The sequence below is a fragment of the Misgurnus anguillicaudatus genome, chromosome 12 (genome assembly GCF_027580225.2).
Source record: "Misgurnus anguillicaudatus chromosome 12, ASM2758022v2, whole genome shotgun sequence".
NCBI classification, from domain to species: domain Eukaryota; kingdom Metazoa; phylum Chordata; class Actinopteri; order Cypriniformes; family Cobitidae; genus Misgurnus; species Misgurnus anguillicaudatus.
Genome location: NC_073348.2, coordinates 32561363 through 32579443, shown reverse-complemented (window position 1 = coordinate 32579443; position 18081 = coordinate 32561363). Strand labels below are relative to the sequence as shown.

The window sequence follows — 18081 nt, the reverse complement described above, 5'->3', positions numbered from 1 at the left end:
GATATGATGTTTGCTCTACAAATAATAGAAGAGATGTGATTAATCTGTTTGTATAGTCAGACAAGCCTGCAAAGCTATGTATTTTGTAACCCATGCATGACAAAATTATTGGACAGAAAACCTGATTTATTGGCAAGTGGAAAGTGAACATTTACAGATAAAGTGACCTTTCATTATCTGTTTTAACACTGCGGAGAACTTTCAGTCATTGTGCACCAGTTTTGCGCATTACTGCGCAAACACTGCGCATTTTTCACTCCCTTAAATCATCTTTTCTTTAAAGCGGAAGCTGGCGGTCTGAGCGCTGAGAGCGATTTTCGTACCTTAAAATATACAACCAGAAAACAAAATTTAACAAGTTATGCATAATATAAAACTCGAAAATGCATACCACTTTTAAAAACTGGAGACAGAAGTTTGCCGATTTTGTACCGGATGTAGAGTTAACATGTGGGATAGTGGCTGTGATCGCGTTGTCATGCATCCTCAGTGTACTAACAAATTTCTTAGATATTTCGGAGCATTTTTTCAGTTTGGAGTCTAGTGCTATCCTCAAGGGCCATGGTAAGCGGTTTTTTACAAATTGTAGGTCGCAAACAAACACAGTGGTGTGTCCCTTAACTTCCTTTGTCGTTCAATGTGAAGTCACAACTTACATTTTGCTGTTTGACATAAAATAATGGATCATTATATTTTTCAGTTTTAGAAAAGCATTTTTCAATATAAAAATATTAAAGTCTAATTAAAAAATAGTCAGAAAGGTTTTGGAAAGCTATTATTTATGTCATTAATAAAGGTAGCTCAACGCTGTGGGCGGGGCTTCAATGATGACGTTTTAAACACCTTCACGCATCCTGTTTGCTTTGTTCTGTTGTGTGTACTTGCATAATTGTTGTGTAACTTGGACTTTATTTTATCCCCTCTCTCCACAGTCTACAAACTCTTCACCTATTGCCTGTATCCCAAGAATATGACCAATTTATTCTTAAATGCCATAGTGATGGTGTATCCCTGTATCGGCCTGGAAAAAGGAACTGGAACTATCAGATTCCTTTATCTGTCACTGCTGCTGCCATCCATCTGTGGACTGCTACACGTGATGCTGGAGTTGCTGCTGTTCTCCTCGTCCAATAGGAGCTCAGTAAATGGACTCATCCCATTGGCCCTGTCAGTTTTGGGCATGGTGACGATCAATTCTGCTATGCGGAAGGCATATTTTATGGGCATTAATGTGCCCACTGCATCTCTGCCCTGGATTTTTTTAATAGTTGTAACTGTCTTCTTCCCAAACACAGTCTTCCTTTGTAATGTTCTGGCCATCATCACAGGAATAATATGTATCCTTATATCATCATTTAAGTCGTGGGCTTTAAAATGTATAAGAAAAACTTATATAGACACAGTCTGTGAAAGCAGAGCTAAAGTCATTTACTGCTTTCTATCTAAAATCACTCTACATAATGTAAACATTTTGTGAATAATAATTTTGATATCTTAAAATTAACTGAGTAAGGTCATGCCAAAGATCTAAATTAATGTTTAGGAACCTATGACTACTTTGATGCTACAAATCTCACAGACAAGGTCACATGCATTAATATCAATGTATAACACACAGACTAATTGAAGTCCAATTCCTTAACTTTAATGTATTGCATCAGATGGTATGGGATGGTTTTCACTGTTTGAGATGTCAGAGTCCAGAGCTTCTGTCCTGGAGAAAAAGTTCCCCTTACGCTTGCTCAAGTATGTACCTGGAGTACAGTTCATCCCTGCATCAGCAGAAGAACGTAACAAACCTCTTGACCTCACGTAAGTGAATGATAAATTAAACTGTAGCACAATCTAAAATGAAATATTTTTGTATTTATTAGTCTTACTATTTAAACAAAAAACAATATATACTGGCAGGTATTAGAAAACACACGCTTAATAAAAAATATATGAACATATTTGCATGATGTCAAACATAGTGCCAAAAATACTTGTATATTTAATTATAAATTCATTTTATTATAATGTGTATGTATATTTCCAGTACCAGTCAAAAGTTTGAAATCAGTAATGTTTCCTTAAAAAATATTTTCCTCGTATACGGTATTTGAATGCTTAAAGTTTAATTCATTGTAATTTCAGAAACATTACCCCTGGGTCATATCCTGTCCAGGCCTACGCACCAGTAAACCCTGCCACTGGTCAGGCTATGGGAAACCAGGCAAACACACTGGATGGTTGGCCTCAGTCAACATACCCTCAACAAAACTACACATTCCCATCACCTTATACTGGAAGCTCTGGAGCCGCCACTTGGTATAATCATGGACACAGTCATAGTCATGGACACGATCATGGACACAGTCATAGTCATGGACACGATCATAGTCATGGACATGGTCATAGTCACGGTCATCAGTTTGATGCTGCCCATCACTATGGCAACCCATGGATGTCTCCATATGCTCAAAGTCAAATCAGTCCTCCATTTAAAGCGCCAGGGCAACCTTTCAGTGATCTACCTCAGCCAGGAGTTTCATTCACACATCAGATCTCCCATTTAGAGTCTAGCGTGCCCGGTGTTCCTCCACCTGCTCCTGGATCCTCTATGGCACGCTCAACCTGAAAATGTAATATCTTTTGGATTCGTTGGATACTTCGTGTCTTTATCACAAAGATGTACAACATGCATATTTGCTTGTATATAACTTGGGCGTATTTGTTATTTTTATTCATTTTATATACTGTAGTTGTCTTTTTAGTTGCATCTTTTTGTGCCTTAATTTATAGAATTGAATAAAAATCTTTTCTATTATAATTATTGTGTAAATTCGAACTTTTTATTTTTGTAATATTTTTAATAATTTAATACATTTAATTTAAATAAAAATATTATATATTAAATACATATTAAACAATTAATAATATTTAACGAGACAAATGTCCTATGAATCCAAACAGGGTTTCTGCATATTATTTAATTTTTCATCATTGAGAATATGTTGTTGCACACAATGTGTGTCACTATAACAAATTTACACAATCCTTCATATGTTAAAAAATTGCAACTTTATACCACATGCTGGTTTTTTTATGCAGTTGCACCACTATTTCACCAGGGGTGCTGTATATTCATTATTATATTTTTTTATATATTCATTATTATAGCAACTCTTTAATAATTACACCTTTATAAACGTTATAGAAATGTTTAACATCAACAATACATTTATCAACTACCCATAAAGACATGAGAAGTTTGCTTAAAACATTCAAGCAGCAGACTATGTAACACTTTTTGTAGTAATGGAAGTCACATTAATTGCATAATTGTTCAAACGCACCTGCCATAGTGTTTTTAGAAATGAATGCATAAAGGCTGGAGATGAGTTCAGAGCATTAAACAATAAATAACTACATCACATGACAAAAAAAGACTTAAAGGGACACTCCACTTTTTTTTTCAAAATCTGCTAATTTTCCAGCTCGCCCAGAGTCAAACACCCGATTCTCCCCACTCCGGAATCCATTCAGCCGATCTCCGAGTCCGGCGCCAGCACCCCCAGCATATCTCAGCACAATCCATTGAATCCGACCAGACCACCAGCATCGTGCTAAAAATAACCAAAGAGTTTCGATATTTTTCCTATTTAAAACTTGACTCTTCTGTAGTTACATCGTGTACTAAGACAGACAGAAAATTAAAAGTTGTGATTTTCTAGGCAGATTTGGCTAGGAACTATACTCTCATTCTGGCGTAATAATCAAGGACTTTGCTGCTGTAACATGGCTGCAGCAGGCGCAGCGACACCACGCACTGCCCGAAAACAGTCCCCTGCCATTGAAAGTTACTAAGGGGACTATTTTCAGGTACTGCGCAACATCACCGCGCCCGCCGCAGCCATGTCACTGCGGTCATTTTTGAGCACGATGCCAATGGTCCAATCAGATTCAATGAACCATGCCAAGCCATGCCAAAAGTGGTACCGCCAGACCCGGGGATCAGCCGAATGGACTCCAAAACGGCAAAAATCAAACGTTCAACTCTAGGGGAGCTGGAAAATGACTTTTTTTTTTAAAAAGTGGAGTGTACCTTTAAGAATATAGCAAAGTCTCAGTAAGTGATGTTTGCAGTCTTTACCACGGATAAAACCAAGAAGTCAAGAAGAATGTGAATGTTTTCTGTAAGGCCTCAATTCAAGCTCAGTCAAATTCGCCCTCAGTTTTGATCATATAAATTTTAGAAAAAGCACAAAGAAAGAAAAAACTAAGCTCTCTTTGTGTTACGTGCCTTATGTTTCATCAGATCTACTGACCTGTAATGTATTTCACTTCATCAAGGCTTCATTATATCAGAAACACTGACTGCAACACATTATCCCATGTAAATGCAAACATGGGAAAATAATACCTATTTTTAAAAAAAATAAAACATCTGAGGTAAACTGTTGAGTATTACTTCATCAGTTGGTTTAGCTCCAAACATCTTGTGAGTAACGGCCCTTGGTCATGAGCTTCTTGAAATAATCCACAGCCTGAGCGTGTGTCAGTCCGCCCGCCTCCTGTGCAATCTCATGGAAGGCGGCATGGACGTCCCGAGCCATGTTACGTGCATCTCTGCAGGGAAAGAAACCTCATTAAACAGGCAATTACAAAAGTCATTGTGGTATTTACAAAGCAGTAACTATACGATGAGTTAGCAACTGGATTGTAAGTATGTCTGTGCTCACCCGCAAACGTAAATATGGGCGTTATTTGAATGAACAAGCTTCCACAAGTGCTCCTTGTTTTTCTTCAGAAGATGTTGCACATAAACCTATAAAAAAAAGAGATGAGAATCTTAAATTTGGAATATATTGAAAAATATGATGTACACATTATAATATGCAACCCACTTTATGGTCCTGGTCTCTGGAAAACGCAACATTGAGCTGTGTAAGTACACCCGCCCTCTCAAAATCCTCTAGTTCCTGTTGGTACAGGAAGTCTTCGTTCCTATGGCGACAGCCAAAGTAAAGTATTGTCTCACCGACATCCTTGCCTGTAAGATACCAAAAACCAAAATATTCATCTGTTTAGGAGCACTTTTACATTTATATTTATGCATTTGGCAGACACTTTTATTTAAAACGTTTTTGCATTTATCTCTAGGTTTGAACCCATGACCTTCTGCGCTGCTAACGCAATGATAAACCACTGAGCTATACAAGAGAGCATGCGAATCAAATTCGTACCTTGTTCCTTCAGCCATGCTCTCTCCTGGATGAAGCCCATGAAAGGGGCAATGCCGGTTCCAGGTCCGATCATGACTACAGGATTACTGGGTTTGAAAGGCAGGCGAAACTGGGATCGTCTTACATACATGGGAACGGTGGGCGTGTGGCCGTTATCGGTTACAAATTTGTTTTTCAGCCAGTTGGTGGCCACACCTTTGAAGACCCTTCCCGTCTTAGTTGTGTACTCCACGACCACAGCACAGATGTGAATGGAGGTCGAATGCACCTGAAACGAGGCAGTAGAGAATTTGTGTCAACCTCGAAAAGTTTCGTTGAAAACATGGGAAAGTCTCACCTTGCTAGAGGACGCAATGGAATAGTATCGAGCTTGTAGTCGAGGCAGAAGTTCACACAGATGGTCTATAGGTGGTTGTAGAGATGGTAGATCTTCAAGAATGGACAGTATGTTCCTCTCTGAATCCACAACCCAACTCTGGTAGAGAGCCTAAGAGGAACATTCAGATGTTAAACAGACACTCCTGTTTTTTTTCTTTAGTAGTAGATATGAATATCTTACCTTTCCTTCTGGAGATGCAGAGGCCATCTTGCGCATACTTTCTTGTTCTTTTGGATCGGAGGCGTATTGTGCCAACTCGTACAGCACGTTTGTACGGGGTGGGTTGTTGATGTCCAGGTAATGGGTTAAAGCCGTGCGGTATGAGGTGGGGCAAGGGAATGGGTGTATTTTATTAGATTCCTCTGAAAAATGTAAACACAAATGTGACAGTAAACTATATATTACAATATAGATATCCATATTATGGTTTTAATAATTTCTCTTATAATAATAATAATAAATGAACATAAACCATAAAAGCCATCTTATTATTATGTTGATTTATATTTAAAGGGGACATTTCAGAATACTTTTTAAAGGGGTCATATTATGATATATTTTTAAGATGTAAAATACATCTTTGATGTCCCCAGAGTGTGTATGTGAAGTTTTAGCTCACAGATACTCTACAGATAATTCATTATAGCATGTTAAATGTGCCGTTTTTGGGTGTGTCCTTAATGCAAATGAGCTGACCTCTGCACTAAATGGCAGTGCCATGGTTGGAAAGTGCAGATTAAGGGGCGATATAATCCCCTTCTGACATCACAGGGGGAGCCAAATTTCAATGACCTATTTTTTTACATGCTTTTACACATTTTCTAGGTTGATGGAAGCACTGGGTACCCAATTATAGCTCTTAAACATGAACAATTTCAGATTTCATGATATGTCCTCTTTAAGGAAACTGAGTATATTCAGTATATACCATCCAGATTTTTAAGAGACATGATGATATCCAGATCTACACCAAGTCTTTCTCCTAGTCTGCTGACCACAGTCGTGTCATTTGTGGGGTAGACAGCAACATGATCTCCAGCATCATATCTGCACAAAGCAAAAAAGTTTGCCAATTTTTGTTGTAATGTGACCGGACTGTACAGAAAATAGCTACAGTTTTTTTTTTATTTACTGTTTTCCACATAAAATCATCCTATATTACATTCAGTGAAAATATAACTTTGATATCTTTTATATTGACTGAGTAAGGTCAAATTCAAAGATCAAAATCAATGTGAAATCAAACTCCAAATCTCGTCATTATGAAACTTTAGTCTGGATTTCACAGACAGGGTCAAATATGTGGAAATGTTACACACCATACTGTTTACTTTAATAAATGTAGCTAATGCGAATTTAATAATGGGCAGGAGAATTGCTTGCTTTTAACCATGGTGACATTGCAGTAAAACATGTCCTGTTGTTGGTTATCGTGGTGATACAAAAATTAAATTTGCAGATATGAAGCCGAATATTAAAATTTTTCAAGTGAAATGATTGAACTGTACCTGACTTTAGATTCAGAAATATCCAATTCTAAGTGCATTAGGTGACGGTTACCTCCCTTGTTCAGCTTACGATTTACAGAGACAGGAGCGAGGAAAGGGTTCTTTGAATCGAAAGGCCTACACAAAACAAACAACAACAACAATCATTTTAGTAAAGAAAAGAAAATATACTTTATTGGCTATTATCACAAAGATGAATTATATGATAGTACAGTAGAGTGGATCTCAATCTTTTTGATTTCAAGACCCCATTCACAATTTCAACCCAATAAAATGTTTCAGAGCTTGGAATAAGTAGTAAGTTAGTAATCTTATATATTCTTTATAAAAAAATAACCAAACACTAAGAAATAGCTTGGTTTTTAGTTGTTTAAGCTTATTTTAGTGCTCGTCTTATTTTAAATAACTTTAAGTCATCTGCAGGACCCCTTGGAAGTTTGTTAGAGCTACCAAATAGAATCACAATAGTAATTGTACCAAAGTCACTTTAGGGAAGGTGTGCCACTAGGCGGCCATGTTTGCAATGCCTCCAGGCTGTTATTTTAGTCATGCACGACTAAAGTACTAGATACTTGAATGGGAAAAAAACAGATATCTCTAAAATCATGTGTTAAAATCACAATTAAACAACATAATTCTGACCAACAATTAAACCTGACATCAACTGTACCAAAACTTATGTTTTTTTAAAGGCACATATTATGCAAAATCCAATTTTACTACATGTTTGGACATAAATGTGTGTAAACACAACAAACTTTTAAATGAAAAAAAATCCACCCTCTCCTTCGTTTTTTAATCCCCATCAAACCAAAGCAGTCTTACCAGACATGATGTTTTAATTCAATTCAAACTAAGCTCCACCCACGACCACTGACTGGTTAACTTTACCCAAAAGCTTATTGTGCTAATGTGCCTAAGAAACTACTCAGACTGTATTCATCAAAATCAGATCTATTTTTACTATTTAACTATGTTCTTACCTCAACTTAGATGAATTAATAATATACCTATCTGTTTTCAATGCATGCACTTAGCCTAGCCCCATTCATTCCTATGGCTCCAAACAAAAGTTTTATTTTGTGCCACCATACTTACTCATGTAACAGTCTTTAAATAGGAAAAAAACATGGAAGTGTTTGGTGGTTTCTAAATTCATCCCTGTTTGGAGCCATAGGAATGAATGGGGCTAGGCTAAATGCTAACACATTCACGAGGTGCTGTACAAAGATTAAAAGTGCACTCATTGAAATAAGATAGGCATGTGGGTGATTCTCACAAAACCATTGAAACACCACGGCACTAATGATTTTAGCTTTAAAATGTGTAATATAGTAACATTAAAAAGCATCAGAATTAACACAATACTGTGTTCTACCTTGCACAATGTGTGGTTTCAACATAAGAATTTATAATTGGAAATTTTATCTAATTTTCTGCTGAAATTCTCATTACCGCAATGTGTCCGGCTGTGTTTGAACATGCGTTATGTTGTAATTTAATCAAATTAACACAAAAATATCAAGAAAAAAATAAATGGATGTTTTGCTAGACTACTTTAGATGACAGAAAAATATTTACTGAATATTCATGTATAATAATAATGAAGAAAAATTAGGAAAATGATGTGTCCATGCCTGATTTTCTCATCCTCCGCAACACTTTTTGAGAACAGTTTAAGCACACATACAGAATTTTAATAAAGTTTGATTTTGAGTGACCAAGCACATGGACCAGTTACTTCAAGATGGCTACCAGGTAAGATCATTTTTTACAGTTAATTTGAAATATTGTCTTGTCAGAATGCTTACACGACATTTTGATTATCATTACCGCAACAGACGCTTATTAAATGTTAATTTAATTAATAGAAGCATAATACTTTGATTTTAAATGCATGTGCAGAATCTCCAAATTATGTTCTTTCAGGTTTGTCATGTCATTTTGAAGATATATGTCAGTGGTGATGATTTCTGACTGTTGCGGTAATGAGATTTTTTAGGACTAATTTTTTTAATTATGTTACAAAAAGTGTTAAATGATAAGTAAAAGTTTTTAAATGAATGTTCCCATTTAAGCAATTTTTACATTTTCATGCTTGACATTTTTAAAACCAAGTTTTTGTGAGAATCACCCATGTATTAATTCAAGTTGAGGTAAGAACATAGTAAAATATTGAAAAACGGTGGTATTTTCCTTTAACCAAAAGTGCTCTGTTTATAAAAAGGAGTGAGGAGCAGTAGCTCATTTGTGGGGTATTTTCAGCTAAAACTTCACAGACACTTTCTAGGCACACTTGAGACTTATATTACATCTTGTAAAAATGGGAAGTATATGTGTCCTTTAAGTTCAAATTGTGCTAAAACACCTATTTTGGCGTACAGGTTGGCAAGCACGTCCCACAGAGAATTGTCAGTTGTTTTCGATTGATGATTGATTCTTTTAACTAAAAGGCGGCACTTTCGTCAACAGAGCGGCCATATTGTCCACTGCATTTTCCCCTATTCATAGTAATAGGAGTGCTCAATCTTGTTATAATAATCCGATATCTTTCATTGTACACAGACCAAAACAACAGAAACCAGATCATGGGCAGATGTGATCTTATAAATCTATCAAGTGAGTGATCATTTAGTTGAAAGGGATAAACTCACGGTTTCTGCGTCTGAAAGCTTCTGAGACGTCCCACCTCTCCCGTGTACACCTGATTCATATTGACGTCATTATGGACCACCAGTTCAAACTGCCGAATGCTGAAAGCAAAAACAGAAAGGAAATCTCATCCCGCATTTAAAACATTCAAAACACCTATGATGTTTAATAAGATGCAAAAACCTTTTCAAAGCATGACGGGAGGTTTTGTTACGGAGGCACATGATAAATACATTTGGTCCCTCTAATATGCAGATGAGACAATTGAATGTGTGGCCTCAAATAAGCATTATGTTTGAACTCGACCACAAAGCTACAGATGGCCGTGCATTATTTATGCTATTATCTGGCGGTACAATGCAAAACATACAGCATTACTGTTTAGATGGATGAAAAACAATACCTTGTGTCGTCTCCCGTGGCTTCCACTCCGAAGAATTCACATACTGCCGGCCAAAACTGTTCCTTCCAGGAGATAAAATCCTCTTCCAAGCTTTAAATGATTTAGGATTGGGTTATAAAGGTAAACAATGGAAACGCTAGGCCATATGTATATGTATCAACATCTGTTATTTTAACCTAAATGTATTATACACTCACTTAGTGTCATCATCTCCGAGCCCGAGGTCAAAAACCCGTGTCGCTCCTAATTCAGCAAGTCTCTTGTCTGTGTACTTGCCCATGGCGTTGAAGTGCTCGTAGGTTTTATTTCCTAAACCAAAAACCTAAAAACACAGCAGATCCTTAATTTAGATTATGAAAGGAGTAGATTGGATAGAATATTGGACCTAAAAAAAAAAAAATTTGAAAAAAATCCTTAACAGACAATATGTTTTACTGTTATAGCTTGTCGAGTCAGGGAGAGGATGGAAAATTTTAAACTAATTTATAGCTGTTTTGCTTCAAAAAACGAAATCTAATAATTTATGATCAAACCCTTTCAATGAGCCAAACTTAAAAAAAAAATGCATTTGTCTGCAATATCTTGCCCTCCTTATAACCTCATCCGTCTCTCTAGCCTGCCCCACAGTCACTCCAGTGAAGTTTCCAACCACATGTTTTATAATGCCCACCCACCAGAACCACATTAAATAATCTCCAACCTCCAGGCTAAACCACAAGGGCTCTCATGCAGAATACCGGTCCAACTCAAGCTGTGCCTGGACACCCAGGTCTCCCGAATCAAAGGAACAGAAGATTCAGGGATCCGGTTCCATCTGAAGTATTCCCACTAAGAGAGAAGTTCAGCTGGGATGGAGCTCTAGCTTTATTTGGCAGGGCCAGATGTTTCCGTTTGGTGAGAGAAAAGTGATGAGGGTTTCATGGGCCCCTTAACTATGGGACGGCCTGAGGCGCTGGAAATGGGTACCACTCAATAAAAAGGACAGGAATTTGGGATGGTGCTCACAGGTTGACAAATACAATTTCTTTAACGCTATGTTTAGCTCACCCAAGAAAGAAATCTTAAAGTGGAGTGCATGATATCTGAAAAATGCTTTGGAAAAGGAAGTCGGGCCGACTACCAAAACACACTTGTAGCTAATCAGCAGTAAGGGGCGTGTCTACTAACTGATATCGTTGCCTGGGTTGTGTATGTGTGGGGCGGGTCTATCAACAGAAGCTCCAGATTCTTTTGGGGTAGGGGCGTGTTTGTTTAGGTGATTTTAAATGTGAACATTGGCTTTAAGAGATTATGGATCCTGCCTTTAAAATATTTTGATCTTAATTTTTTTGGGAAACATTAAATAAATAAAGGTTTTTATTGTATGTGCAAAGGCATAAACATAGTAACATGCAAAAAACTATGAGATTTGAGGTTATCGACATCACAACGTGCAACTATATGCAGTGCTGATTTGTATGTTTGCAATAATATTTACAAACGTATTTATCGCCAAACAAGCTCAAAATATTAATCATTTACCCTCACAAATATATTGTTTCACTTCAAAAGCCATATATTAACCCAGTGAAGTCATTTGGATAACTTTAATGATTTATGTACGCTTTAAAAAGTAAAAGCTGGTTTGAATTAAATTACTTCAACTAGTATCACCTAAACATTGACGTTTTTTCAATGTAAATTTTCTCACTTTAGTAAAAATGTTAAGATAAAAAAGCTTTAGGTGTTACCAATTAAGGGTTTTCAAGCTTTTTAACTAGAACTAACTTTCACTTTTTACAGTTAAATAGGTGATTCTCGCGAAATTAGACTTATGAGGTGTCTGTAACATTTTGATGAAAAAGTAAATGCTATCAAAATAAGAAGCATACAGTTACAAACATCTCTTCATGTACTATTTTGCACATGATTTCAAATGACATCATACAAACCAATTTTGTTGTTTTTTCCACATTTAAAGGAAACATTTTCATTACCGCAACGTGTCCATGACTGGATTTTGGTTCTTTGACATGGAAATATTTTTAATTAAAAAATCTTTAAAAATTAAAAGCTTCAGTGCATGTTATACTATAAACATTTACAGTAAAGAAACATGTGGTATTTGGTGATCATTGGTAAATGTAAAGACAATAATAAGGAATATAAATGTATCCAAGAAAAATTTTCTCATCCTCCGCAACAAATTTCAATCATTGTTTAAGCCCTCAAGGAACTAACATTTAAAAAAATTTGTTGGAAGGGACATAATTGACTGTGACACTCAAGAGGGCTACCAGGTAAGCAGTTCTTATTTTTTCTCTCCAGATAAAAGTTTACATTTTGTTTTTCATAGTACCTAGACAACTGTTTAGTTCTTATTACCGAAACACGAGTTTGTAAATGCATATATTTAATGCAAATATCATGTTGCGGTAATGATAATTTTTTATAATGATAATCTAAAAAATTTAAATAATTTTATAGGAAATATGTTTTAAATCCTCTAAAAATAATGATTATAGTAAGTTCAGACCTTAATCTTACATGCGCAAAAAAATTGGCTTCATGTTTTTTCATTTTAAATTCTGATGCTGGACACGGATTTCGTGAGAATGGACACTGGATTTCATGAGAATCACCCTTTATGTGCATTTTGGACCTTCAAAATGTTAATCGTCATATTTCCCACAAAAGAAGGGCTGTAGGACTGTGTGTATCAGCTTTGATCGAAATGCCAAATTGTAACCTTCTCAGTGCAATTTAAATAATGCTCTCTAAATACTCACGGCAAAATTGACTCCCTCCATGTCATCATCAGCACCCTGCATCCAATCATAAAACTCCTGGGCGTTGTCGGTGGGGTCTCCCTCTCCATAGGTTGCCATGCAGAACACAGCCAAGGAATTTGACATTTCCTTCAGTCTAGACAGCTCGGACTGGGATTGAGAGATTAACATTATTAAAAACCATAGTAAAGATTAAGAAGTATAACACATTTGCAAGAGCAGCAATAATATCTGAAGTACCATATCATACTCCTCAGGATCAGCAGCCATGCCTTTCATACCGTAGCGCTGGGCATCTTTTGCAAGTCTGTTAGCAAACTCCTCAGCCGTCCCGGTTTGGGACCCGTAAAACACCACAATGTTTCGATTCTAGAACGTGAAGGTACAAAGAAACATAAAAGTTTTTCTAAACCTATATATATTTACATTTTTTAGTAACTGCTATGTTTTTGGGTTTGAGGAGGTTTTTAGAAAACTCACAGTTTTCTTCATTTTCTCAATAAAGCTGGTCTCACGTACGGGTTGAGCTCTAGAGCAAAAAAGAAACAGAGAGAAAAAGGCAGAATATCAAGCCAGGCCAATTCTTTTGGTAATGAATAGGGAATTGAGCCATGTTCATTTCTTGGCCTTTTCCACACCGGAGAATTTCCTGAGGTCCTCGCCGCTCTGAGAACACCCCGGCATTAGAAAACGTCTGCTTTCACTCATTGTTCGACTAATGAAAACCACCACTTTCATCTCAAACAGCTGAAGACCAGATGGAAGTTCACATAGCACAAAAACATTACTTGAAAGTTGCATGTGCGATACATTGATATATAATTGTGTTCAATTTCAAATCTATTTAAACAACTTCATAGATTAAAAATGTAGATAACAAAAACGTAAATGACAAGAAACCAAATCTGTAAGGTATTCATGCAAAATTTCACCAGACATTTGACATTCCTCTAAATAGTCATACGAAGATCACAAACGTATGTACATTATTTGCTGACTTCATATCACTGCTGAAAAGGTTACATGATTAAACACAATTGATCTGCATGGATATAAGCACAACATCAGAGACACATCCATCTCAATTCAACACACTCTTTTTTTCTAAGCGAAATTCCCATGTGTCCCAAACTAACCTCTCTGCAGCTTCCAATCTGTCCTGTGGCAAAGAGAACATGCATCCCATGACTGGGAGAAAGACCCGTTCCTTTAGACTTCAGCATACAGACTGGGAACTCTCTAAGGTTAAAAACAAAAGCTTAGAGCATCCGAAAAAGTCATTTGGATTGAGCAGAAGATCATTAGGAGGCTCTCCTGTAAGAACAGCACATAGCTCTTGAACGCAGTGAAAGGGGGCGTAAGGCAGGCAGGGGTTTGAGACGTGCTCCCGGTCTCGCTCGCTCATTCTCTCTTTCTCTCTCAGCATCTGGCCAGAGCAAATTGGTTGCAACAAGACAATTCAACATTTCCCATGGATCCTCGCAGTACTATACTGTCAATTAACACTCATCTCAGCCACACAAACATGCTCTTTTCTATTTAAACCCAAAAAATTTTTTAATGTGGATGTTCCCAAATGGCTTGAAAGGGAGTATTTAGCTACTTCTGGGGCTAAGTCTGTCCCCAAACTATAGCCAAGCAAGCCCACACATTCAAAAATAATGCCAATGTAAACACAAACAAACATCTACTCGATTGCCTTTCTTTTCCCAGTGTACTAAAATACATACAAACATAATGCACTAAAACAAAGCAACAATTTCTTAATGTCAGTTTTTTATAAATGACACATTATCAATACATGCAATTAAAACAATAGGAAAGTATATGCAGTGCAGTTTTGGACTGGTCACAGTCCTTCAACACAAGAGTAATGTGAACCAGGCTGAAGGAAGTGCATAGAGAGAATTGGAAGTGCTCATTTCCTGTTCTCCAAACATCTCTTCCTGGGATTTACAGCTTTTCATTTCCTTTTCTATTCTTTTACTTTTCTTTATCTATCGACCTTCATTGTTTACAAGGACATCGTGGGTCATATGTTTCATGAACAGTACTACAAACAATTGACTAGAGCAAGGATTATAAGAAGGTCGGACACAATAACATTTTGTGACTCTAGCTTTGTAATGGCATTGGACAGTGCCCCATTTCTTAAAGCTTGAAATATAAATGTTTCCCATCGTTTCACCTCAGGGTTAGTTTATGATGGATGGAAAGATGCACGTTTTGTAGCTTTAAAAATGGGGCACCATGCCCTTACAAAGCTGAAAAGAGCCAAGATATTACTTAATAATATGTCACTTAAAAAGAACTCGCTTTATCCCCAGACGGCATACATGACGACACACGACCACTGCATATGAACAATGTGTCTCGGTTGCAATAGACCATAACACTGAGACACAGAATATAATGCATGTACATTCTCGCGGTCTCATGATGTCAACACTTTGCAATGCTGGAACCCATGACTGACTTAACCACAAAGTGCTTTAGAAACAAGCCATGGTGCAGAAATGCTGCTTTGTTCAAACGAGGCCAAAGGTCTACAGGGAGAAGAACCATAAAGAGACTTTCCAACAACAATATTATTAAATATTTGATTCCCACAATTTCAAATACAGACCGTGACCCATTTTGTTCATCTGGTGTTTTCACTTTAGTGGAATGAAACAGCTAAAGCTAAATCAAAGCTAGGCTACAGTTAATGCAATCTCAGTGTTTTATAAATGTGGCTCTCTAAAGATGGGTAAAAATATTACCTCCTTGGGGACAAATAGGGGAGGGGTTAAATCAGGCACTTACACTGTAGGGGTGGCTTGTAAAGTCTTTATCTCTGGAGCGGTCTCTGGTCTATTTCGGAAGAAGAACCAGTAGATAAGCACCCCAGAGAAGAGTGAGAAGATGAAGATGTCCAGAGAGCTGAGGATGAGGAGCGGTTCTGGATCCTGCTCTGGATCGGACAGCATTTGGGATTCTGGGGCCTCCATATTTATGGACTATGGCAAACAGCAGAAATGTCTGCAAAACAGATTTAGTTGTGAAAGTGTGTATGTGAAAAATCAGAAATAACAATAAAATGATGATTATAATAAACATTGTAAAAGACAAAATGTATGCATGTCATGTTTCAATATGAATACAACAATTTGGATTTTCCATTTATGTTCCGTTTATCAGTACAGACAAAAGGAAATAAAAAACATTCAAACTAAAAAAAAAACTATTTCTAAAAATGACAAAAAATACTTTTTAAAGGATTTGCTAGATAAAAATTTCACCACTTTGACAGTTCTGCCCTCTTTTGAATGATCAATGTAACTGCAAAATAACAAATACATACCCAGATGAAAAAATACTGTAGTATACTTCAGTATTTACTTTAGTAAACTATAATAAATTGTATTTAATTACTAAACTGTTAAAACTATTTTATAGCATTCCGTAGTATTACCAATAGTAAATTGAAACCTGTAAGTTAACATTAACATTTACTAGAGTAAGTTTCAAAAACACCACACTATTTAGAATTTTTACTACGGTTCACCATAGTAAATGCTAAAATGCAATATGTATTTTATTCATGTGTGTATTTCTTAAATATATATACTTTAAATTTATATATTGTTAAGATAAACCACCATGGCAAAAAAATCATTAGGCAGCAAATGCAAACATTTTAATCTTTAAAAATATAAACAACAACAAAAATTAAGAAAATGATGGAACTACCATGATTTTTGTTACAGTACTATGGTATTCTTTAAAGTACATTGAAGTGTTAATATTATACTACATAATTATGGTAATCATTAAATATTAAATAACACTGTCATATATCATTACATAAGACTGTCACATTAGTCGTTTGTAAGGAAAGTTGTACACTTTATGGATACTAAATAAATACAGCTCTTTTTTAGTATGTTTGTGACCTCCACAAAGACAAAAATACACAATACCTGACAATAGTATGAAAATTCAGAGGTTAAGGGTTTATACAAAGCACACATTGTGGATTCGTTATGGGATCTAACATAAAATAAAATCTAAACTATTGTTATTACGTGAAATCGTTCATTGCAAAACCATTGTTGTGCGCGTGCGCAAGCATGAGCTCATCACAGACCCTGGTGAAATCTTCGTTGTGTAAATGTCAGTGAATATAACCGCGACAAAAATCGCAACGAATCAGATAATGTCGTTCATTACTGACAATACACATGTCTGATATTATGCAAATGAAAAGCATTCAAGAGCTGCAAGCGTTAAGCACACATAGCACATACCTCTGCTCAGCTGGCGCATGTAACACAGCAAACACACTTACGTCACGTTAAAACGTCAGGTTGCCAGTCGCAAACTCAAATATCCCTCTAAAGCATTTTAACACGTTATTGCTTTTTAATCTTTGATTGTTAAAAAAATCCAAATCCATAATTTCGTTTCTTCAAACCATTGTTTTAAATTAACAGTGATTTTTTTTTGTCGTTAACTAGCACGAAAAGGACTCATTAAAATCAATTTTCTGTTTTTTTTAAACACTTGTCACTTTAATTATTCATTTGGCAAACAAATAATAGTTTTATTATTAAAAATAATTAAAATACAATATCTATTTGTTCTTTGTAGGTGGAATCAAATGTCAATTTGTAATGTATTGTAAATCATCAATACAACCCTGACTCTATTTTCTGAAGCAAAATAAATTCATCTAGAATCCTTTATTGCTTTGGTATATTTGCACTTTCCATTTCTGCTTGACAGGACTTTCCTTTGTCAGTTTTTATAATATTGTTTCCCCACCTTCACATTTCACCCTTCTCAAACATAGGTGCAGACATTTCTAAGAAAGTTATAACAGTCTGACACTGACACAATAGCAGTGAGCAAATAATATTAGTAATTGTGTTCCTCTTAAACAAACATTGCCTTGTTTCTTGCTCCCTTAAGGACAAAGTGTTTTGCCATTAAACACACACACTTACACACACACTCACATACACACACATACAGTTGAGATTCTGAGGTCAGGTTTTTATTTACATGTGAAATGAAAGACTTAAATTAGAACAATATATTAAATATTTAAGTTTATGACAAAGACGGTTCATTCCTTTTGATTTGTGACACAAAAATCATC

General features: G+C 36.0%; 2 protein-coding genes across 6 annotated transcripts; one reads left to right on the top strand and one right to left on the bottom strand.

The window, feature by feature from the left end:
- Nucleotides 1–17428, bottom strand: pora (P450 (cytochrome) oxidoreductase a). Of its 5 annotated transcripts, none has more exons than XM_073874424.1 (17): nt 17228–17428; nt 15744–15959; nt 13419–13467; nt 13179–13307; nt 12939–13088; nt 10368–10492; nt 10171–10260; nt 9770–9868; nt 7116–7232; nt 6536–6654; nt 5788–5969; nt 5566–5715; nt 5229–5496; nt 4890–5035; nt 4725–4810; nt 4454–4611; nt 1–15 (listed from the first exon to the last, which is right to left on the bottom strand). In XM_073874424.1, exons 2-16 carry the CDS (start codon nt 15926–15928, stop codon nt 4467–4469), a joined length of 2040 nt encoding a protein of 679 aa, XP_073730525.1. In that variant the 5' UTR covers nt 15929–15959; nt 17228–17428; the 3' UTR covers nt 1–15; nt 4454–4466. The 5 variants fall into 5 exon arrangements, with proteins under 5 accessions (XP_073730525.1, XP_073730524.1, XP_055064008.2 ...); XM_073874423.1 differs by lacking the exon at nt 1–15 and adding an exon at nt 2477–2616; XM_055208033.2 differs by lacking the exon at nt 1–15 and having other exon boundaries at nt 4419–4611; nt 17228–17427.
- Nucleotides 255–2898, top strand: rhbdd2 (rhomboid domain containing 2). The gene is made up of 4 exons (XM_055208042.2): nt 255–564; nt 933–1337; nt 1662–1812; nt 2137–2898. The coding sequence occupies exons 1-4, from the start codon at nt 384–386 to the stop codon at nt 2618–2620; spliced, it is 1221 nt and encodes a 406-aa protein (XP_055064017.2). The 5' UTR covers nt 255–383; the 3' UTR covers nt 2621–2898.
- Nucleotides 17429–18081: the final 653 nt, after the last annotated feature.

What these genes read in the sequence shown, in the direction of transcription:
- pora (XM_073874424.1), bottom strand. Translation starts at nt 15,928, where the DNA reads ATGGAGGCCCCAGAATCCCAAATGCTGTCCGATCCAGAGCAGGATCCA. An exon ending in GTCTCTTAAAAATCTGGATG is followed by an intron (nt 5,970 to 6,535) that starts GTATATACTGAA and finishes TACATTTTTCAG; the next exon opens with AGGAATCTAATAAAATACAC. An exon ending in CCAGAGACCAGGACCATAAA is followed by an intron (nt 4,811 to 4,889) that starts GTGGGTTGCATA and finishes TTTTTTTTATAG; the next exon opens with GTTTATGTGCAACATCTTCT.
- rhbdd2 (XM_055208042.2), top strand. Translation starts at nt 384, where the DNA reads ATGCATACCACTTTTAAAAACTGGAGACAGAAGTTTGCCGATTTTGTA. An exon ending in TGCTATCCTCAAGGGCCATG is followed by an intron (nt 565 to 932) that starts GTAAGCGGTTTT and finishes CTCTCTCCACAG; the next exon opens with TCTACAAACTCTTCACCTAT. An exon ending in AACAAACCTCTTGACCTCAC is followed by an intron (nt 1,813 to 2,136) that starts GTAAGTGAATGA and finishes TTGTAATTTCAG; the next exon opens with AAACATTACCCCTGGGTCAT.